General features: G+C 40.8%; 1 protein-coding gene across 1 annotated transcript; it reads right to left on the bottom strand.

Annotated features, from left to right (window-relative positions):
• Positions 1 to 1,868: 1,868 nt before the first annotated feature.
• Positions 1,869 to 21,212, bottom strand: LOC128784887 (uncharacterized). The gene is made up of 4 exons (XM_053936763.1): positions 21,126 to 21,212; positions 5,370 to 6,046; positions 4,858 to 4,956; positions 1,869 to 2,227 (listed from the first exon to the last, which is right to left on the bottom strand). Exons 1-4 carry the CDS (start codon positions 21,210 to 21,212, stop codon positions 2,200 to 2,202), a joined length of 891 nt encoding a protein of 296 aa, XP_053792738.1. The 3' UTR covers positions 1,869 to 2,199.
• Between the last annotated feature and the right edge of the window lie 2,033 nt (positions 21,213 to 23,245).

Genomic DNA, 23,245 nt, shown 5'->3' with positions numbered 1-23,245 from the left:
TTGTACCTGAAGTCCTAAAAAACAAGTCCAGACAACCATCTGTTATAAAATGGTTAGCCCCAAATATTTTTAGTGTATTTTCAGCCTTATTTCCTAAGAACACAAAGTTTATGCCCCCAGGTTGTCCATGTGTTGTCCTTCTGACAAGCCATACCATGACACTTTCTCCACCCAGTAGCTCCTGAATATGGAGCTTAATTTCAGCCAATTGTGACAGAATATGTCAAGATCATGGAATTGTAGAATCATAGAGTGGTTGGGGTTGGAAGACATGTTCATGATCATCAAATTCCAACTGTCCTGTGATGGGCAGGGACACCTTTCACTAGAACAGGTTGTTCAGGCTGCATCCAACATGGCCTTGAACACTTCCAGGGATGGGGCATCCACAGCTTCTCTGGGCACCCTGTACCAGTGCCTCACCACCCTCTGAGTAAAGAATTGCTTCCTAACATCTAATCTAAATCTCTCTTCTTTTAATCTAAACCTACTTGTCCTATCATTATTTGCCCAAGTAAAAAGCCACTTTCCCTCTTTTTTTGTAGACTCTTTGAAGTATTGAAAGGCCACTCCAAGCAGTTTCAAGAAGGCCAGCATTTTGGAGTGGCAAGACCTTGTGAACATCCTGCCTCCCTCCACCCCGGCCCGAGGCAGATGCAAAGGAATGAACATAGCACACCAGTGCTGCAACACTGACACACCTGCATACAGCACCAGCCTTCTTACAGCACTATTTTTGTAAAACCAGGACAGGCAGTTTACTAGTCTTTTGGGAAAATTTGAACTGGGACAACATTTTTGTGCCATATTAGAAAAGTTAGCACATTATTTCTTGAGTAATTGTGTTCAATGGATCAAAGAGCCATTACATAATAAGTCATTGATGCATGCTGTTTCCAAACAAAGTGAGCATAATCTACTGGTGGTTTCACTTCTGTATGGAAGACATTTATATTTTACAATTTTTATAATTTTCTTTAGCTGTAATTCTTCTGTCCATTGTCTTTCCTGATAGGCTGTTCTTTCTGAAATGCCCCTCCCTCCCCCACCCCCAAGAGATTAATCTACTGCTTGTAACAGATACAGAAGCCTTTAATGAGCTAGTAGCAGTTTATACTTATTACTTCAGCAGTTGTCTTGTAGGCATAAAGTCAAATATTGTTAATATGTCACCAAATATTGTGAAAGTTTAAATACCTTTGACCAGACTTGCAACCAGCCTGCCAGAAATCCTGTCTGGATGTCAGAACAGTCAGAAATCACTGTTCTGTCAAGTTTGGTTAAATTCTTCTGAATTTTTTTCTCTAAAAATAAAGTTATATTTTACCTCAAAGGGAAGCACTCACTGTCAGACTTGTCAGTATTTTTTGCTGCTTTTGGCCTGAACAGTTGTCCAGTGCCCCTAATAAAAAATTAATCAATTGAAGTTAAAAGGAGATAGGTAATAGCACACTGATCTTTTCTGTTTTCTTGAAATAAAGATATACTTCTTAGCACAGTTCCCTGGGGAGATGAGGCTGCCTCTGCCTTTATGTCTCCATGCATGCAAATATAACTGTACCTCTCCCTCCTCTCCAGTATTTTTGAATCTTTGGCCAGTCTCAGTCAAATTCAACAGAGAAACTCTAACAAATTTCATTTAGTTAGTTGATCTTTTAAAGAAGAAATCTCTGAATTAGAGTCACTGCTATGGGGAAGATTGCTTATCCCTTGGTGCAAAACTGAGAATCCACACAAGAGAAAAGCATTTTGCAAGGACAGGAAAAGCTAAAGCACAGCTCACATTTTATCAGATGTCAACGAACAAAATTCAAGTTTTAACCTGATAGAAAACCTGCATTCATCAGTTCACTGCGCTCACAATCATCTATTTATTTATTGTGTTGATAGAATCCAGTGCTGCAATTTCAGCTAAGTACAAATGGCCACTGATAGCACAGCTTTTCAAACAGCAAAAGAAAAAAAAAATGTACGTACTGTTCCTGCTTTTTTGTGTCTTCAGGAATCTCAAGGACATTATCAAAATATATTTATACAAGCTCTGTTATTTCTTTTAGGCCAAGGTAGAGATGATTCAGTTTCCTTGATGTAAGAGATGAGAGTTGGCAGCCCAAAAGACTGCATATGTTGTGTTGACAGCAATAGGAAAAAATAAGCAAGGCTACATCCGATGTAATTCCACAGCACTGCCTGATTTCTTCACAAAGAGAAGTTGTCCTTGGAGTGCCTGGTTAAAAAGAGGAAAAATATATGAACAGTCATAAAAAGAAAAATAATATATATGTATAAAAATATTTTTACATGTATATGTATATGTTCTCTGGGAGTTAAAAATCAAAAAGAATCAAAGTCTTTATAAAGATATGTGTTTGTACACAGTGTATTCCACATCACTCACTGTATTTTCTTTTACTGAATGAAAAGTGCCCTTTTTTTCACCATTTCTATAAATATGCTATTTCAGAGCATACTGAAGTATTTTAAAGAGCTTTACTCTTTCCACCTGCAAATGGCAGCATGCCCCTTCCTGAACTCCAGTAAATATTGCCTAATGGCCCAAGGATGTCTACAATTTCACATTAAAAAAATCATCATCCAGGTGATGTGGTCTGTTCTTCCATCATTTCTGTCCCTCTTCTCTGCTACCACTTGTGAGCTTATGAAAAAAATTTCCTTTCTGATTTCAAGTTTCCATCTAAGCCACTAAGGCTTTGTGTACATTAGCAAGCAGTGGGGTCTGACAGGAGTGGGTCTCTGGGCCAAACAGCTGGTGCTGATGCCATGACATCCATTCTGTGCCCTGGGTTAACTTTTGGCAACTCCAGCCTGATCACACGGGCTGTGTGCCCGTTTGTGGCTGCAGTGCCTCTGCTGTGCTTCTGCAATGGATATTCCCAAAGTGCAACCAGGTGTTCCATGCCTGGTACATGGTGAAGCAAAGCTTGCCAAGCTGGGACTACTGGGAGATTTGCCTGCGAGGTGCACAGCTGACCCAGCCCAAGGCACTACTGTATACATACATATTTACACTAGGAGAGTTTGATGTGGGTTACACAATCATGCAGGGCAGAGTGAATACAGCAGGGAGTTCACCTCCTGCTGGCAATTGCTGAGTGCTGGCAAAGGGGCTCCTTCATCGTGGGAGCACTTTTGAACAATGACAATCAGTAAGTGCAGCTAAAAGCACGAGGAAAAGTGGTGAAACCAGGTGAGTTAAGGGGAAGCATAAGCAAACACCTAACCTCTTAAAAGAGTTTTGCTATATACAGTAACAAGATTATTACTGGATGCAATGCACCCACACACACACTCACACAAATATATTTACGTACACAGCATTTTAGTTTTGCAGATGGTTTCAAGACACCTGATGTGCTTTTTCATAAGGAGATAGGTCTGTTAAAGTAAAATGTAAGCGTAGAATTTATTATTTTAATTTGTGTTTGCACCCCATCCTGATATTTAAGAAACCTTCCTTGTGATTCTGAGCTGCAGATACCCTAAAGAGTAAATAAATCAAGTGGCCTTTCTGCATTTTGGTGAGATGGGCTCATAAATCCTTTGCTCATTCATAGTTACAGTGCTGCTATCTTGTGGGAAAAAAAAGCAGCAGCAACTGCAACACTTGCAAAAGTTGATATTGAATCATTGTCAAGAATTGTAATGATGGCCTTCTAAATGTTTTCAAGTTTCTTTCTAATTTAGAAAGACTGCATTAGTGTGATTAATCCATTAGGTTATATGGGGAATCATTATTCAGTGTGGTCCAGAATTTTGTCCTCATTTTAGCAGAAGTAACAAAACCCCTCCCAGGACATTCTGGACTATAAGCAGTACTGCTGTCTCTGAAACCAGTGAAACTGTTTCTTCTATTGCCACTTCTCAGAGACACCATTTAAAGCTACTGCATGGCTGTGCAATATGCAATTTCAAAAATCCATATCTAATGAAAAGATAGAAAAGCATCTCGAACAACATTTCAGTATTTCTATGAAACAGACAGATTTTTGGCCAGAGTAGTTGCTTTAGAAGCATTTTCATTGGCACATGCTTTGATAGTCAAACTGAAATACCAGCTTGTTTTTTTTTGTTTGTTTGGTTTTTTTTTGTTTTTTGTTTTTTTTTTTTTTTTTTTTTCTGGAAGCAACAGAGTAAGATTCCAGAGTCAGGAAGAAATTGTACAAACAACTGAAACATGTTTTTATTGGGTTTGTTTGTTTTTCAGTTTTCAAAACACGTGGGAATACAGATTTGTCAACAGGCACATGGAATACTTGACAGACTTCTATTGCATACTGTTATAATCCAATTTACCAAGTTACTAAGTAGTTTTTCAAGATCATCTGTTTTCATAAAATAAATATTTTATATTTTACTCAGTAGTCTTGGATTGTGAAAGCAGAACTTAAGCAACCAAAACACAAAGACAAAACCAAAACACAAAGAGTCAAATACAGCCATGCCTTTCCAAAGGGCAAGAAAATAATTTCCAAAAGTATTATGATATATCTGATATATACTAAAATATGCTTTATCTTCCAGTTGTGAAACAATCCTTTTTTCACATTCTTATTTTTTAAAAAACATTTTTTAGAATTTAAAACTCGTTTAAAGGAGTCTATAAATAAGTATTCCTCACACAACTACAAGTCCTACTGAACAAGAAGTCTGAAATATGAATAACATTTAGCACTACACCCTGAACAAGTCTGATACTAATCAAGAGTTACTCTGAAGAGCCAACAGCATGCAAGGCATCAAATGATGTAGATAAGGTATCCATTGCACTATTTTGCATCAGAACCCGATTCCAAAATACAGAAAGAATGTAAAAAATGTGCTTATTTTTTAACTTACTGCAGCATTATCCCAAATGAGGGTGCAAACGGAATTTGTAAATGTGCAGAATAGGAAATCCCTTTCATCTCCGGGTACTGTCTACTCATTTGTGTAGGGCTGCAAACCAATGTTGAGCAATGATCTTTAAAAATTCTTTGATATTTTCACTAAAAACAATATCATGGCAGTATCATGATGTAATTATAATGCAATGCCTCTGGGCCACGATGTTTGGAACTGCTGTCGCAGGCTTGCAAGTGGGAATTTGGAGGGCAAGGTGGGGCTGTGCACATCGAGCAGCACCAGATCAGGGAGGTCAGGGCAAAAGCCACGTACTGGCTGCCGCCAAGGCAACGCATGGATCAAGTGGCTCCCTACAACCAGCCTGGTTCCCTCCCAGCAGCAGAGCTTTTACAGGGCTGGTTTGAGGCACACCTGGCCCACAGGATTTGCCCGAGGCCACGCACCGTCCTGAGGACAACACCGGCCTCACGGCCACACCGCCTCGCCATTCGCCACCGTCTCCTCACCCCAAAGCGGCAAGAGCCACCTCCTGCCGAGGATTGGGGTTTGTCCAACCCCGAAGCCACCTCCTGCTGAGGGCTGAGGTTTGTCCAACCCCAAAGCCACCTCCTGCCGAGGGCTGAGGTTTGTCCAACCCCAAAGCCACCTCCTGCCGAGGGGTGCTGCCACCGGAGCTCGGGGCGGGGCAGCCGGGCTCACACACGGCAGCAGGGGGGAGGCACGCACAAGGGGTACCCGTGCCGAAGCACACAACTGCCGCAAAAGCAAGGCGGTCCGTGCTAGGCAGGGGCAGGCACAGCCTGCAGAATAGAGCTGTCAGAAGAGCCAGGTTACACAACAGCCTGGCAACGGAGCGTGAGAAGCAGCGTCGCTGCCTGGTTTCAGAGGGGCCGTGAGGGGACAGGCCCCCCGGGGACAGCAGGGGACAGGAGCCACACCGTGTACTGCGCCACACGTGGCGTGCGAACTTCTGGGGCAGGAGGGGCGCGGAGCCCACCACGTCCCCGAGTATCTCCCCACATACCGCAGGCTCTCGGAGACGCCCGGCAGCCACACGGGTCACTGTCCCTGAGGGATTGCCACCCAGTCCTCCGCCTCCCGCAGGCACCCTCAGACGCGGCCGCACGCAGCGGCACCACTGGGTGGCGCCCGAGCGCCGCGGCCGCCAAGGCCGGCGGCGCCCCTGGATACGAGGGAAGGAAGGAAGGAAGGAAACGTCCTAAAGCACTCCCGTCCCCAGTGTTCCTCACTTCTCCGGGTGCTTCGTGGGTGCATTTGGAGATATCGGATGGCAGCGGCGTGCCACGGGTTCCTGATGCCATCCAAAGAGTACTTTTACATCCTTCCCTGCGCTGAATCCAGCATTCATTACATAGCTCAGCTCACTGCCTTGGCTGAGAAAACCGCGGTTTTGTTGCCACTGTTCTGCCAGGTTGCTGGGTTGAATCAGCTCAAGGCAAAGACCTTTGTCAGGAAAAAAGGCAAGAGCGCCTGGCCAGGAGCTGAAGGAGAAAAGTGACTGATTTGGCTCATCCCATGGAAGTGCATCGCTGATTGCAGTTGTAGGAGAAAGGGTACAGAAGATACAAATTGAGAAAGACAATACCTTGTATCCTGTACCTGTACCAGAGGCAGACATCTGATATCAGATATCTCAGGACTAGTTAAGAGAGCAGCATATGTTTGTAGTATATGCTCTTGTTTCTAGTGTAGATCTGAATGACAGTGCATTATCATGTTGTGGCTCTGTGTAAGTTCTCCCTTAATAAGAAAAATTCAGCTCAGAGTGTTGTGTCCTTTGAGTCTTAAAAACAACCCAAAAAACCAAACCAAACCAAAAACTGACCAAAAAAAAAAAAAACAACCAAAAAATAAACAAACAAACAAAAAAAAACCCCACAAACCAAAACAAAACACAAACAAACAAAAAAAGTCAAAGATAAATGGAAGCAGTAGAACAGATGCTCAGAAGTAGAATAACCACAAATGAAAAGTAAAGGTAGAAACAAAGAAGGTGCAGAAAGTCTCGGTAATATTTTAAATGCCAAGAGAACTTGTCTCAGCAACAAAAGTGGTCATGACCTGGATTCCTACCTCCTGAATTTACATGTGTCACCAGGGTACATAGTTTTCTGTAACTTCTGTGGGGAGAAAGGCCCCTTGAAAAGGGAACAACTCTTCAGTGTCAGTAGTCCAGCTGCTTCAGGCTGTAGATTTCACTCTTGCTCTTTATGTGCCTAAGGTATACTGACCTCTGCCACTTGCAAGACATCCTTGTCATGGAAATTATTTGAGGCACATATTGGATTGCGTTATATGGGAGGCCAGCCCATGTGATACTCATTATCTCTTTGGTAGTAAAAAGGGTGACTTCATTTACAACCTTTGGCAAAATGTCCTGCAATCTATTTTGAACTGAAACAGGAGGACGAGCAGAATATCACGAAGCTGTGGTGACTTCCCTGCTTATCTTGGCTGCCTTCTCCTCAAGAGTTGTACTGAACAGCAGTCTGGTGCAGCAAACAAGCTTGGCCAGTATTTATAAACAAACATGAGTTTCTCAATGCATTTTTTCTTATCTGCAGCTTTCTTTCCTTTTTTTTTTAATATTTTAATTGCTCTGAGGCAATGGCCATCTTTATCTGTGATCGTTCTAAGACCACAATCACTATTCAACTATAATGCATAATAAAAATTAGTTCAAACTGAGCTAGAAAGCAGCATCATTATAGGCACTTTAGTTAATCAGTCAAGTTACTATTTAACTCCTACTTCATTTACTAATGTTGACTTCTAAATACCATGAGAAGGTAAAAAACTTAGTGCACTAAAAAGATATTTTCGTCATGTTTCACTTTCTAATATATGGAAAAAGGTAGTACATGGAGAGTTATTATTTAAGAAAATAACATGATAATTGATTTGCTGTATAAGCTGAGACAGCCAGTCATAGTAACACTTCTACAATATTACCCATTGGGAGTACTGTCCCAATTCATTCGAATAGCCCAGCTTCAGTGGTAATAGTTTTGGACCCAGTAATTTTTGTAGTTCTGTATACTTCAAATAGACACCATTGTCCAGCTTGGCTATTTCAGACAGGCAAGGCAAAAAATGCAAGTTATTAAACAGTTTAATTTGTGAAAAAGCACATCCTTCTTTATGCTAAAAAAAAACCCCAAATCCAGACTTCACTTTCCTCTTAAATTCCAAGAATATTGACCAGGACTAGGACTCTAATAAGAAGCAGAACTTTTTATCAGAGGACTACAGTGTTGTACAAAAGCCTTTGAAGTCCCTGGCAAGGCACACACACTGTTTTGGCGGTCACACTAGAGTGAATATGCATACGTAATTCTGGAGGGAGCATCTGACATTTCGGAAGTGCATTCGTGGTTGGATTGTGACAGCCAGGACTGCAGACCTGCTGTCATGCCAGAGCTCCCAAGGCCCTGCACCTTCCCTGCATGAGCCTCTCTGGGCCATTTTGGCTTTCCCATTTGGAGCAGCAGTAGCAGCACAGAGCAGAGCTGGCTGGAAATTTCTGACAGCAAATTTCTCCACTGGGAAAAAAAATAATCCAAACTGTAATTGACAGGTTTCTGAGTAGCACATTGGCTGTGAGAGAAGCCAGGCAGGATGTCAAGCTGCCTGCTTCCCCTGCAGGCTTACTTGGCTTTCTCTATGGGCAGCTCACATGCTTCCTGGGCTTCTTGACAGATCAACAGGGAAAGTGAGGGAACCTGTGAACCGGAGAGGTGGGAGTATGTTCAAGGTCACATTTCCACTTTGGATGGGTAGTCTTTTCCAGAAATGTGGGAGACAAATTCCGGTTCTCCAGGGCTCTTTGCCTCAATGAAGCAAAGAGCAGTTGGGCTCCTATTCCAGAGCACCTCAGGTAATGCCAACAGCTGAAAGAGCATCCATCCTTCTCCAACCCAGAAGAAGCAGCAGGGATAAGGTGCTATTAGGAAATATAGGCATCCTCTCTTCCTTTCCTGAGATGCACTGGCAGAAGGGACCCATCGACATTTAATCATTCCATCAGCTACATGGGACTACTGTGCTTTTCCACTCCTGGCACCTAACATTTTCCGTGGGGATATAGTTATGGGCATTTATTAACCTCCACCAGAGAGTGATTCATAGTTCCAAGTTACTGTTCTCAGGCTGAGAAAGGCATTAGTGCATTCTGGCTCCTAGCTCAGCTATGCTTGCTTGCGTATGCTTGTTTGAAACTCTTTAAAACGTCTAGGCACCTACAGATTATTTCAGAGAGCAGAAAAATATAGCATGTATATATCCTTTACCATAAATGCAACACAACAGATAACCCAGACAACACAGGGTGATTCTGCTTCTCTTCAGCAGAGGTTAGAAACTGCTCTACAGGGAATTTAATTTAAGCACAGGAACACCCAGTCTCACGTAGCCTTCAGAACAGCTCAAACCCCAAAGTCTTTATTCAGGCCCTGATTAAACAAACTGAAGAAGCATAAACCAAATTAACATCATGGCTTTGCTGAATTCATATCCCAAACCTTGCTAAAGTAAACTATTCAGGGAAATTAAAACTGGGCTTTAACTTTCAATTTGCTGTTTGAAATTAGATGCCTTACACCTGTGAATGAAGCATATGACCACTTTTTCTTCTCATAACTTTAAGTTGTGTTCATTTTTTTACAGTCATCTGTAATTTATTTTCCCAGTTAGAGGTATTTGTTGGAGAAAATAGAGCAGTACAGCCTTGTAAGACAACTGATCAAGAAGTAGAATTAAACTTGTCAAGATGAAGCAATTTGACAGAAAATAGTGAAAACCACATAAATCTTTCACTGGTTCCATTTTATTTTGTGAGAAGAGAGGTTAATATTTTTTTAAATATGTCTTCTGTACACAGCAACAAAAGGTTATACTTGTATTTTCTTCTTTATAAGCAAGTCCAAGCTACTGGCTAAAGTCCAGCAGACATTTTTCTTTGTCCATTAAGGCAATCTCCTACACAGTTTACCAGGGGAGGATGAAATTCCTCAAGCTGTGTTATAAACATTCATCAATGAAATCATGTTCCTAGTAACAAGAACAGCAGACAAAATTTAAGAGAGTACAACACTGAGTGTGCTTTACAGATGGAGACTATAGAATCAGGAGTGAACCAGCAAAGCCAAAGACCAAGTAAGCCACTGTGAAAAGATTAAACAAGACAATTTTCCATCACAGAAGTTTTGCGGTCCAGGGAAAATAGGAAAACCTGGTTCTGTCTCTCCAAATATAAGACAAAGGAATATTTAGATGCCAAAGGAAATAATCTGAGAAAGGATCTTTTTTGCTCTGTTGAAAAGCCTTGATCCTTCCCTGTAGCAGTACTGTACAGAGACAACCTACAAGTAATTTAAAGCTGCACAGCCTGTAATTTCTTCTGGATGAACTTTTTGAGAATTCTGTGGAATGTTCCTATTGTTCCTCTGCCTTTGTGTTGCTCAAGTTCATCCCTGTTGAATAAAGTCTCTAGAGATGACAGCTGAAACGATGGTCCTGTTGAGACCATGACACACAATGGGGCAGCATTGACTTTAACTTGGTAGTTGAGCATAGGACAGAAAACAGGCAGTGTTGACAGCAATGCCTGCAAGCTGCTGGTCAGGGAGACTTTTTATCAGTTCACTTTCCTGTCTTCTTTTTCAGCTGCAATTTACCCCCTCCTCTGCCAACCTCCCTAATTAGTGCAGAGGATTTGTTTGTGTATAGCCCTAATAAATCGTAATCACCTTCAATATAGCGCTTCCCCAGGCTCTGACCTTTTGCTCTCTGACCATGTCTATGCCAAGTACTGAGTGGGAGGATTGGGCAAGGATTTCCTATGTGCTGCCATCATCAGCAACAGGGAACCCAGACTTCCCTTCCTCATTTAGGCCTGTGCTAAAGGCTCCCGCCATTAATGAATTATTTCCTTTATGAAAGCATTTCACAAAATTAGATAAGGATAAAGCCAGAAAGTGACCTGAACAAATTAGTGCAGAACTTCTAAAGCATTTTAAAAGAAAATGAAAACTTCTCAGGGTCTTATATTTTGTGACAAAACCTATCCAACTCCATGAAAGGCATATTGTTCCAGAAAAATAATAATTTATAGGAGACTCTGGAAAGGTTTCTTAAAATGTTGATGAGGTGGGATTTTCTGGGCATACTGTGAGAATATCAATACCAGCCTTTCTGCTGCTGCAGGCTGCATCTGGTTTTCAAAGAGTTACATTTTTTGCAGCATTGCTCGCAGGTTTCTGGTGTGTGAGTCTAGTGAATCTGGGAGCCCCATCGGGCTGTAACTTATGCAGAAGGCTGCACTGAGTCCTGGCAAGTGCAGGCCTCTGGAATTTAGCAGTGCAAGAGAAGGAAACATGCCAAACCATCTACCTGAACTGCTACTCCCTCAACACATTCCTCTGTGGTGTTTCTTGGCCGGTTGCTTGATCCCTCAGCTCTAGGACTGAAACAATCTTAGTGCTTGAAGTTATATTTCTTACAGTCCTTTACATAGCATATGTAGCAAAAATACCCCAGAATAGTATGAAAGTTCCATTTTCCAAAACAAAAAAATCCTGAGAAATAATTGTCTTTTCCTAATATTGTCTATTTTTAGTTAATAGTCAAGAGTAGCAGATGGGTGCTCATGAATTAAGATTGAAATATGTGAAAATCAGAAATGCATCTTTAGATATTTATGTTTACAATTTTGTTTTCAGCAATATATTGCAAAATTAAAACTTTTAATAGGTTGACTTTTAAAACATTCATAATTACAGAAAGGTTTTTAGATTAATACTACAAATCTAAACCCACAAATTTATCCTGTTCTGTCATAACCACAGACAATTCTTTCTTATTGGGGATGATTTGGTCAAAATCCCATCAACTGTATCCCCTCCTCTCCTCCCCAGAGGATGTCGATTTATATGACTGTTTAAAGCAGATACACAACTGGTGTGAAATTGAGGTCCTACAGAATCAGAGAAGCTTAGCACAGGAAAAGATCCAATGTAGAGCTAGCAAAGTATTATAAAGCATACTTAATTTGTGTTTCCATATTTTACGTATGTAAATGACTACAATCTTTGCTACAGAGACTGGAGAGGTTTCTGTGTTTGTCACAAGACAACAGCATGGGTTAGATTGAAATGAAAGTCATTCAGGTCAGCCAATGAGAAAAAGCAGGGCAGGTTTCCTGGAAATGATGAAACTAATGGTTTTGTAAATTGTGGAGTATTTCAGACTCAAAGTATATGGAATTGTTGCACATTTGTAATTCTTTTGGTTACTGTCACAAACATGGAAGGTTGTTTCCAACAGGAGTAGTGTTTAGCATGAATATTTCTTAGCTGTATGGTAGCTACATAGTGAACAGCACGTTTCAACAGGGTAGCAGTCTCAGCACAGTGGTTGTGTGCACAACATGCTGCTGTACCTATTCCACACACCATACAAGCATCTGCTCAGCAAGGAATTTGGTAGTAGTTTTGCCCTATGTATTTGTGGGCTCTTTGTGTTGATGAGACAAACTAAAGCAAGGATTCCTATTACTGCTCAAGCAATGATTGACACTGGTAACTTCTGCTACACCACAGACTTATGTCAAGATAGTCTCATATATGTAAAATTGAAGTTCTTTGTTGTTGTTTTCCATAAAGTAGATAGTCCTTCCAAATGCCCTGTGTCCAAATGACCATAATATGTCATAACATTCGAGTCACAGTTCCCCATATTTCATGGTGCTACTGGATGTCACAGAATCCTTAGATTCATGTCCAACTGAAAAGAGACCTTTCAGTGCCTTCAGCAAGCCCTGGGTCTGACCTTGGCTTGCTTAGCACATTGTTTTGGGAAGTCATTTACTCTCCTAGACTTCACCCTCTCTTCATTCTAGGAAGCTTATTAATTTATAGGTCTTTAGGATCTCAACTATTGTCTTAGATTTTGGAGTTTTTTATTTGTTTGTTTTAGATCTTGGTGTTGGAATGTGAGTTGTTCATAGACTAAGATGACCCTCATGTTTATCAGCCTCTGGAGAAAATAGAATCATAAGTCTTCAATAAAATCTAATCATAATTTTAAATAACTCACAGATATGCGAGTTTAACTAAACAGAGAAAATACCCTGGTGTCCCACCCCACAGGGTCGTATCATGGTCAGCTTGGCTTCTGTACTACAAAAACATCCTCAGTTCTTCAAATATGCCAATAAACTTCCCCTGAGAGGTAGACTTCAGCAAATAAAGCCCTCCCCTCATGCTACATGGCCAATATTTTCATGATAGACTTCAGATGAAAGAGTCAAAAATTTCTCTACTGACCTAACAAGCTGCCGGAGGAGCTTTAACTGCTGTAAGTATGGGAAAGCAGAGCAGTTTAAACCAGAAAAATAGGATTTGGGACAAGGTGATGTCACAGCCCAGCATCGAACAGGAAAACACTCAAACTCTGGAATCCTTCTTGCAGCCAAGCAGTTCTGCGCTAACATGGATGTCACAGGGGAGTTTTTAATAGACTTGCTATACTGAGCCAAACAGAGGTCTTCAGAGAGTTATGGGAGAAGTGGAATATGCACATCTGGGAACCAAACCAAACCAGCTCTGATACTTTAATTGCACAAGGCTTTCACTTGCTATCACTTATAAAGGAGTTTGTACAGTGTTTTAATTATTTTTAGAAGTTCACACTGATTCTCCAGACAATTGAAATATACATGAATATGTACAGAAGAAAAGGCTTCATTGATGGATATCAGATGATAACATCAATAGCCAAAATTTAAAAAAAAAAAAAAATTGTGTCCCTATAGTAACATATTATTTTTCTTTGCATAAAAGTAAGCTAGAGAAAATAGTATGTTTCTAGCCCCTCTTTCTGAGTTGGTAAAAAGGTGATTGAATGCATCCAGAGTAATGATGTTCAGATGGGATACTGGGAAACAGAACTGGTCAGGAATGAGCAATTAGTTTGAAGGAAGGAAACATAAAATGAGGTTAGAAACATAGAGAACATTTTTAAAACTGCATTTATTTTCTCTTAAAAAATAATCTTGCGAAAAAGATATTTTCTTTTTTAAGGCAATTTATTTGCAATTGCCTAATAAAGCAATAGTTCAGTCTAAGAACGGCAGAGATTAAAATTCCAACAAAGGTGTAACAGCAAATGCATAACTGCTATTAGATGCTAAAAATATAAATACTTTACAATAACAGCAAACTAATGCTTTATGGGAAGGAGAACTCTGGGGACCCTCTCAAAACTCAGAGAACTTCTGAGGTAGAACTATGCTGTGCCCAGCAATCTCTTTTTTCCCCTCATATGCTGTGCTGGCCATGACATAAGTGCCATTCTGCCACAACATCTTGTTCATAAATCATCAACAATTATTTTAAAATAGCATTAATTTCTCCTTTGGTATAAAACTGCAGAAATGTTTAGAACTGCAGATATGTTTGCTACTTATTTCCAGAGAAAGTGATTTGAGGCATTAGTGAGCATATGGCCTATGGCATTTGGTTTTCAAATGTAAGTCTTTTTACTCCGTCTTTGAATGTCCTAATCAACCTAAGTCTTTATCTAATTGTATAAAAATTTCTAATTCTAAATAAAATCCAAGAGATGTCTGTACAACTTATTAATGATCATTTACAAAGATGCTGAATTATGGAAGACCTCAGGATTTGTGTTATTTTGCATTTGTTAGTAGGGCCTGTACTCTGTATCCCTGGACTTGCTGAATCTGAGTGTATGCAAACCAAAGCGCTGCACCATTGTGTGATCTCCTACTTCAGCCTAAGGCTGACTTAGTACTCAGGTCTGGACTACAGCCCAGGCAGGCAGCACTTGCCTGGAAACCCAGACTATCTGAGTCAGTTCCAGCCACCAGGCAAATCTGGGTCTCTCATACATTGTGTAAAAATGCTCCATTAGCAGAATTTAGTGGTAGCTTATTTAGGTGGCAACTTTTACCAGAAGTCTTTCTAACTTGCTACTTTGCAGGGGGGGCTGGTGTTGACAGATGGAAAATAATCCAACAAATTCAGAATAAAAAATTATAATGCATGGTTTCTTCTGGTGCTGGCTTTTACAAACCAGAGCCAAAGACTGCCACACTGATGAGAAATATGGGTCAGGAAAATACGTCTAGAGTTGGGTATTTGAGGACTAGCTGGAGTCTGAATGTGCTCCATGTTACTGCATAAGCACTGGGGTAGCTCACACTCAATGGAGGGCAGTGGCAGAGCTCCATAAATCTGTCTCTAAAGATTGCGCTGGATACAGCTGCCTGGGCTTGTGGCAGAAATCACAAAGACTTGTAGCAGTCTGGGTTTTTTTTACTAACAGCACAATTTTTCTTTCAGTCATGCAGAAAAATTTCAGTTTCCTACTCTGTATTTAGCAAACCATGGGAGGATCAGGCCCCAGAGGGGCTGAGGCACCCACCTGCCACTTCAGCTACCTGAATTCAGCCCTCAAATCTCCAAGTGGCTTTTCCAACACACCTGCCTGGGGAGGCAATGGAGCTGTCTGCCTGCCTAAATTACTACCTCTCAGCATGTCATAACTACTGAAGTGTGGATATGTCCATGCTGTTACCTGTTTAAGCCCTTCTTAAACAAGCTATTAGCAGATCTACATTGCCTGCAGGTCTGCTTCTCTAGGCATTTTCTGTTCATGCTCTCACAAGGTCTGACACACAGTGATCCTGGCAGAGGTGTTACCTCATGATTCTTCTAACAAGTGAAACCTGTGGAAAACATGAGACTCTGCCCCCCACCTTTCCCAAAAAGGACACTCAGTATTATCGCCCTGATTTTTTAAGACTTTCTAAAGCCTTCTGAGTTTACATTCTTGTAGGAAACTTTCTCACACAACTTTCTGTAAATAACTTGTTGGTTTGCATTCCTTCATAGAGGCAGAGAAATTTGATGTACTGGTAGTTTGTCCAGTGTCATTGGAGAGGTGGCACGTTCACCCTCCAATCCACTGGCACCTTTGGAAAACTATAAATGATTGGAGTCAAAGGAAATAAATTAGTCTCTTCATCGTGACCATAGCTGTGGTGCATAATTTTTCCTTGTATCCTCTGGTGACACAGTATATGTAGAAGAAATAATAGCACTACTCTCTTCTCATGAAAAGGGTCTGAGATGGTTTTAGGGCCTCTGCTGAGGATAAGGCCCATACTGATGAATACTGGGAGGTAAATGCATGCAGCCAACAGAGTTAAATCTCACTGGCCCCAGAGTCTTGCTCTATCTCCCAGCACATTTCACTGGCTTCACAATCGGCATTTCAGCTTCCAGAAGACCCAAGGACTCCATACACAGTGTCTGACAAGGTATCCAGGTACTAAATGGGAGTAATGGATCCCCTCTGCTGTTAGTGCAGGACATGAGAGAAAATGTGGCCAGGGAGAGCTGGGGGCACACACAGCACCACCCCTGACAGCCTGAGATAGAAATCTGAAATGCATGCTTTGCAAGAGACTGGTTTCCTTCCTGAAACATTGGAATAAAGACCTCCTTAGCAAAGGATTTTGTTTAATGTAGGTACATTGCTCAGGCTGTGGTGCATGCACCATAAGGTAATGCAGCTTTTTGTGTGTACAAGTGTGTGACAGTTCCCTCAGTACACAGTGGCCAAGCCTTAAAAAAGGCCTGTAGCAATTCCTTTAACCCAGGTGAAGTTATAAAAGTGTTAATAGAAAATTTCCCTGCATTTTTCCCAGGCAGCAACAGACAGAGGTAGCATATCACAAATTTTCTATCTTGAAAGAAAATGTTTCTTCTTTTCCAAATCAAAATCAGGAATTTCTTTCCCCCTCCTTTATCTTCTTTAGGAACAGGCTTATGCAAAGAAGTTTGTGAGATATTTGGATTTTGGAGGCTGGTTCAGGCCCATTATGGGGCCTCTTGAGAGGAGTTTCTCTTAAACATCTCATAAAAACCTTGTCAAGTTTTTGGAATGTGGGTGAGTTTCCTGTCTCAGTTGAGTTCCTTTCTTCTTTTCCATTCTGGGTTTCTAGCATGTTACCTAAAAAGATGCTGTTTGCTTTACTTTTTTAATGTTCTGAATAATGTGTGACATGAGTGTGCACAGCACTCGGGAGTAAACTGCGAATTAGGTGCCCTCAGGTACTTGTTTGTGCAAATATTGCGGGCATTCACACCTGGAGAATATTTTTCACACTGAATACAGATGCATGTTTCTGGAAAGATTGGTCATTTATCTTTTCCAAACTATTGATAATAGTTTAACCTATGTTTACTGAGCCACAAACTACTTGTAGTTAGTATAGGTACTGTCCATACAGTCTTAGGGCTTTCTGGATGGAAGGAACCCTGGCCTTGCCCATGGGTGTTATATGACTTGATGTGTTTGTGATGTTGGGTTAACCTTCAAAGTAACTGGACTAAAATCTTGGAACTGTTTCCATTACAGCCTTCACCTGGACTGATATCACAGTCACACGTAATAAACAAGAGCCTCACCCACTAAACCCTTTCAGGCTTTATGTTTTAATGAAGTTTTGAGTTTATGCACTAGTTTTGTTGAAAATCTACTTTGAAAAAATTACACTGTAAGTGCCTTTATGTTTGTGGGTTTCCCCTTCCCTTAATCATATTTTATTTTGTTCTGTTTTCTTTACTAATTTTGCCAAAACTAACTTACACAGACTTTGGTTTGTTTTACTCCCAGGTTTCTATTTCTAATGTGATTTTTAAAGGTTTTAAAATTTGGACTCAAGAATAAATGTCTCAAGTTTTCAGAGCCAGAGTAATTTGCTTTAGTGAGATGGTGTATTGCACCTCTATCAGCTTAGTGGCACAAAACATCTGTCAGAAATTTTTCATTAGAGTTTTTTAATTTTATTTTCATTCAGACAGCAGAAAGAGAGCCTAGCCAAAAATTTAAAAGACTAATTAAGCTTTAAATAGTTTTACTAATAACACTGAGAAGAAATTGACTGCATAAAGGATTTGCTTGCTGTGCACTTGGCCAGTGTGTGTGCTCAATCATTATTACCAAAATCCTTCATACTTGTGATCAACAAAAAAATTGAGTGTCAGAAGTTTTATCTGAATCAGGTTTGGGTTCAAATTATGACCTGAAGAAAAATGTGGCACTTTATTAAAGCTGTAGATATGGCTCATATGGCTGGGAATCATAATTTACCAGCATTTTAAATCACAGACATATTTGGTGATAGATGCTGATATCCTTATGTGCTCTGAAGATGAACTTTTTGCAGTATTTTGGGTGCTCAGAGTCAGAGATGTCCTGCTCACCACACTTGGTATTTCTGTTCATGACCTAAGCATGGTTTCATGTAGGCAAAACTTGTGGTTTCTCCTGTTGCTGCCATTTTATCAGGGATGAGTCCCTTTAATACACAGTTTAATAATCAGTTTAATTACATTTTATTTGCCCAGTCTGACTGAGCCCTTTGCCTAATTAAATGATTTGACATGGAGGCAGGCCTGTCCATTCTGAACCTCTTATTTCTCCCCACATACTGCTCTGCCACAGCTTTTACTTGTATTGGGAGGGCAAAACCAGACTTTACTTGTATTGGGAAGGCAAAACTAATGAACAGGGTCTGCATTTGACAGCTTAAATGAGCTGACAGCATTGAACACCTAAATTACCTTCTGATGCCTGTTAAAGGCATATCTGAAGCTGGGGCATTTGCAGGGAAGATGCAGATCTATAAAATGTGCTCGCAGCCTGTCAGAGGCAAGCTTCTGGCACAGCAGTGAAGCAATTCATTCATCCTGACCATGAGCAAAGCAAGCACACGTGTCTCCCTGATGGAGTAATATAGCTATAGGCACAGCCTGCTGCCACAGCTGCAAATACCTTGGTCTCTATTGGGTGCTATCTCACTGCTATCTTTAAGCTACTTCATGGGAAGGTCCTGAATGTTGTGTGTGTCAGCCCTGGTTAGTCTCTTTTCTCCAGACTTCCAAGGTGATATTTTCTGGCACAAGGACCCAAAAGAGACCAGGGAAATGGATATGCTTCAGCCTATCCTTCTGCCATCCTTATGTTGGGTAGTACTTTCCAAAGAGCTACTTGAGGAGTATCTAAGAAATTATGCCATGATTGGTAGGCATTGGATGATCAGCTGAAGCCAACTGGGAGGAAAAATGAGAGAAGCAGGTGATGACCAGAGCTGAATGAGAAATCACTCATGCCAGACCCATGCCTGTTCCCAAGCAGCTTAGCATCCATTTGGGCTGGACACAACCCTGTACTCATTCAGGAGAGGTAAGAGGACTGAGGCACACAGTAGGAGCCAGCCGTATCTCCACAGCTACTGTGCCAGCATGCAAACCCTCTCCAAACAGCCTGCTGAGACTCCACCTGCACTTCTTTTCTCTCATTCCAGAACCCATGATTTGCTTCACCCATTGCCTCCTGGTTCAGCCATCTGTGGTGTCTGGTGGAGGAAGACTCAGAGTGCTCCTTCAGCTGCTTAGTCCCTTCTGATGTGAGCTGTCCAGTCACCTGTACCTCCAGAGCACTGTTCAGCAACATCTCCTTGCCTTTTGGGTGTATCTTCAGAAGTAAGGCAGACAGAGGTGCTCTGCAAAATGTTCCCCTTCCTGTCTTTCACTGTGAATTGACAATCATTTATCTTCAGCCTGCCATTATTGTGGTGGGTTTTTATTTAATTTTACACCACCACTAAGTAGTTAACACTGGGAGGGACCTGTCATGGTCATCAAGGCCAAACCTCTCCCCCCCCCGCCACCCCAACTTTGCTCAACGCTGGGTCAGCTAAAGTAGGTTGCTCTGTCACCTTCTGAATACCACTACAGATGGAGACTCCACAATCACTCTGAAAAATCTGTGCCAATGTATGATCACCCCTACACCAATATTTTTTTCTTATGTTTAAAAGGAATTTCTTATCTTTTAGTGTCGGCCCATTGCTTCTTGTCTTTTCAATGGGTACCAGCACAGTGTCTGCTCGTGGCCTAAGTACCTTAGGACCCCCATTTACTTTTTTTTGATTTCCTAAATTTCTTGTTATCTGATTTCTTCAGCATGTCAAAGTCTCCCAGCCCCTCCTCCTGGTATTGTACAAACTTGCTGATGGTGCAGTCTGCTTCGTTATCTAGATCATTAATGAAGAATAGTCACGTGTTTCAAATGCTGATAGCTTTTATCCACTGGAAGCTGATTTTCTCCTTTGAGTTTTCTATTTATGAATATCCTACTTCCAGAAAGTATATTCAAACGATTCTTCATTATTCACCTTGGTGTTTTAGGTGGAACATAAATCCATGGAATTAAATGAATCATATATCAATCAAATTTGTAACAGAATATTTCCAAGAGAGTAGTCTTGTTTTCAGAATGAACCTCATGGAAAAACATCCAGAGGAACACTTGGACTTATTTTTTACTAAAGTTTCTCCACAGAAACAGCCTATTTTCTGAAGAGGTTTTTGTGGCTAAAGCACAGAACAAACATATGAAAAAAGAACAGAGAATACATTAAAGGATACTCCCTAGCCCTGAAGTAAAACCTAGAAATACTGGAAATAGGATGTTCCTGCACAAAGATATGCATGTCTATGTATATATATATGTGATTATATATACACACACATATATATATAATGTATGTATAAACAGTGAAAGAAGATTATATTTTCACTTTCCATCCAGCATGAACACAGCCTGGCTCTGATGACTGCTGAGTATTGAACATGTTTTCATGCTAAATAGCTTCATTCTGTTGATGCAAATTTGTGCTAAAGACAAGAGACAGATCTGAGTTGAGGTAGTTACAGTTTCATACGTGGACACAGATACACTTCTAAAACTTCCAGTGTAAGAGGTAGAACAGCAGCTAGAGTTCGCATCAAAAGCTCCCATCCTATTTCCTAGGAGGAAACAAGGCCCAAAATGTCTCTGAGAATGTTGGTTTTCATTTCTGTCCTGCCACAAGTGCCTCTTTTTTGTCCTGTGTTTTGTCATACTCATTACTGTTCTCAATCCTGAGTGAAAACTGGGCAAACATAACTCTTGTTTGTTCCTTTTTCATGTTCCCAGGCTATGTTCCTGTTTGATTAGTGGTGTTTCCTTTTTCCTGTCATTTGTTTATTGCTATAACACATTTCCTGTTTATTGGTTTATAGTAACCAGACAAAAATAATGTTGTTTAGAGGTCTGTCTTGGAAGTGCTGCAGGTTCAATGACACATACCATTTGAGTCTTACATGCATTCCCGTTATCTCAGATTCCTCCTCTTCTCCATTTCTCCCCACTCTTCCCAGTTCTGCTCCCTTTGTCATCACACACCCCATCTTTGCTTCTTCTCTCACCCCATAACCCTTCGCTCACCCCATCTTCTTATTTCTGGCAGGGGAAACCTAAGTATTTGGCAAAAAGGAGGGAAAGAACCACAAAAATGAGCCATGGTGCAGCCAGTGTAAACATAAGCTCACAGTGACACTGGTAAGAGAAGTGAGGTTGGACACTGTGTTCCAGTGGCAGAACATGTGCAGGGAAAGCCAAACAACTTGTTGAAACTGAGACCATTTCTGGGCATCCACCAAAAGTTAGATTAAAAATTCTAGTTCTAAATAAACCAGAAGTATTGACTTTACTTCCTTCTGGTTTGAGGTCATTTAAGGTTTGCAGTTTCAATATCTTGTCATCATATTGAAGACTTGCTTTTAAATTACTATTTTCTTCTTTAACAAAAACTCACATTCACAGGTATCAGCCTAACAGCATCTGGAACTTTAAAATAGCAGGACAATACAGGTGTTGCCCCAAATACTAGAGGACCCAACAAGCAGAGTGCCCAGCCTGCCTTCAGCACTGTGGATTCTGTTGATTCTGTGCCTGAAATTGCCGTAAAATTGCTAAAAGTTTGGAAGCAGGTCTTGGTTTCTTCAAATATCAGGTTGTTCATTTGCCAGTCACACCAGCATCCCCCAAATGTACACAGGCAGAGAAACTGGAGATCTTTAGGCCTGCCAGCGACATTTCTTACAAATATTCAGGTCACATTTGCCTTAATAATTCATGTAAATATACAGATTGCACCTCCGTACCTAGCCCTGAGAGGATGGTGCATTATAGGAAAATAAATTAATATCTTCAAGCCCAACATAAAAGTTATTCCTCCCATCCACAGACAGTCACACTGTAGACTGCAAAGCCAGAGACCAGCAAGTTGTGGCCTTGTGTCATTCGGAGCCTTTTGGTGACCACTGGCAAGTTGCTGATTGCGCTGCTCTTATGGCCTTGGACACAACAGGCAGCTTCCCACTGCTGCAGAGTCACCGAGGGTACCTCCACTATAGCCTGCTGCTCCTCTTTCTCTCCAGGCTTCAACCTGGCAGCAGAATCCTGACTGGTCTGGAGATTGTAATGAAGGATTTCGGAGGTTAGAATTGGAAAGTAGCATAATGTCTAGCAGTGAACCTGATATTTCATTGCAAGAAATGAGACCTCATAACCTGAAGGCTTAGTTTGTAAAGTGATGTCAGGAGCATGATTTTCATTTTTAATGGCTGTAAAAATAGCTTTCCTTCTTGCTAACCACTTATAGTCTGTATAAACAACCCTATTAGCAGTTATAGAAAGAATGAGGTCTGTCCAAAAGGTGAAGAAGATGCCCTAAAAATGGAATTTAGATCACATGAGACATGGAAGGACTGTACCAAGGAACCCTTCTGTGAGAGATTTTGTTATTCAAGCATTTGAGGAAACACTTCAAAGGGCTTGGGGAAGCTAACTGCTTGGAAGCAAAGCATGCTGCAGATCCTTTTGGGGTATAAGTCACACCAGAGTGCCAAAAAATATTTCTTAATTAATAACCTGATTCCAGCATATGGAGTTTTACAGTGACAAAAACCAGCTGCAGCATAAAATGTCATGTAACAATTCTTCCAACTAAGGTAACTGAAGGTGCTAGAAAGCTCTTGACACCATTGTCAAGTTTTTGTACTTGCAAGTCACCTAAATTAGCAATTTCAGTTAACTTTTCTAAAGAAGTTTTCTCTTCATGTGCTTATTCACTAAGATAATGTTGCTAACTATTTAGATGCCTAATTACAAATAAAGTGTCTAACCTGAGGTGTTAAATGTTGTACTAAGTTCCTTGGCAGAGTTTACAGTCAAGCACTGAAAGAAGGGTGACTGCAAACCAGAGCAATGCATTCCTATCACTTGGTTGGATATTTGAAAATACAATAAAAAAATAAAATGGTAGGGTAATAAATTCTTGCCTTGAGTATTTTCATTTACATAAGCTTTCCTGTCTTGAGTGTTTTCACAGACATTGATTTCCCTCAGGTAAAAATATATGCATCAGAGTCACATTTAC

Source organism: Vidua chalybeata, chromosome 3, assembly GCF_026979565.1.
Source record: "Vidua chalybeata isolate OUT-0048 chromosome 3, bVidCha1 merged haplotype, whole genome shotgun sequence".
Lineage (NCBI taxonomy): Eukaryota > Metazoa > Chordata > Aves > Passeriformes > Viduidae > Vidua > Vidua chalybeata.
Note: the sequence above shows the minus strand (reverse complement) of the source record. Positions and strands in the feature narration are given on the sequence as shown.

Excerpts from the sequence above, each read along its gene's own strand:
- LOC128784887 (XM_053936763.1), bottom strand. The coding sequence starts at position 21,212 with ATGGGGTGTGTGATGACAAAGGGAGCAGAACTGGGAAGAGTGGGGAGA. Across the intron at positions 6,047-21,125 it reads CTGAGATAACGGGAATGCAT|GGGCGCCGCCGGCCTTGGCG; the intron begins GTAAGACTCAAA and ends CCTCGTATCCAG. Across the intron at positions 2,228-4,857 it reads TCATTTGGGATAATGCTGCA|GCACTCCAAGGACAACTTCT; the intron begins GTAAGTTAAAAA and ends CTTTTTAACCAG.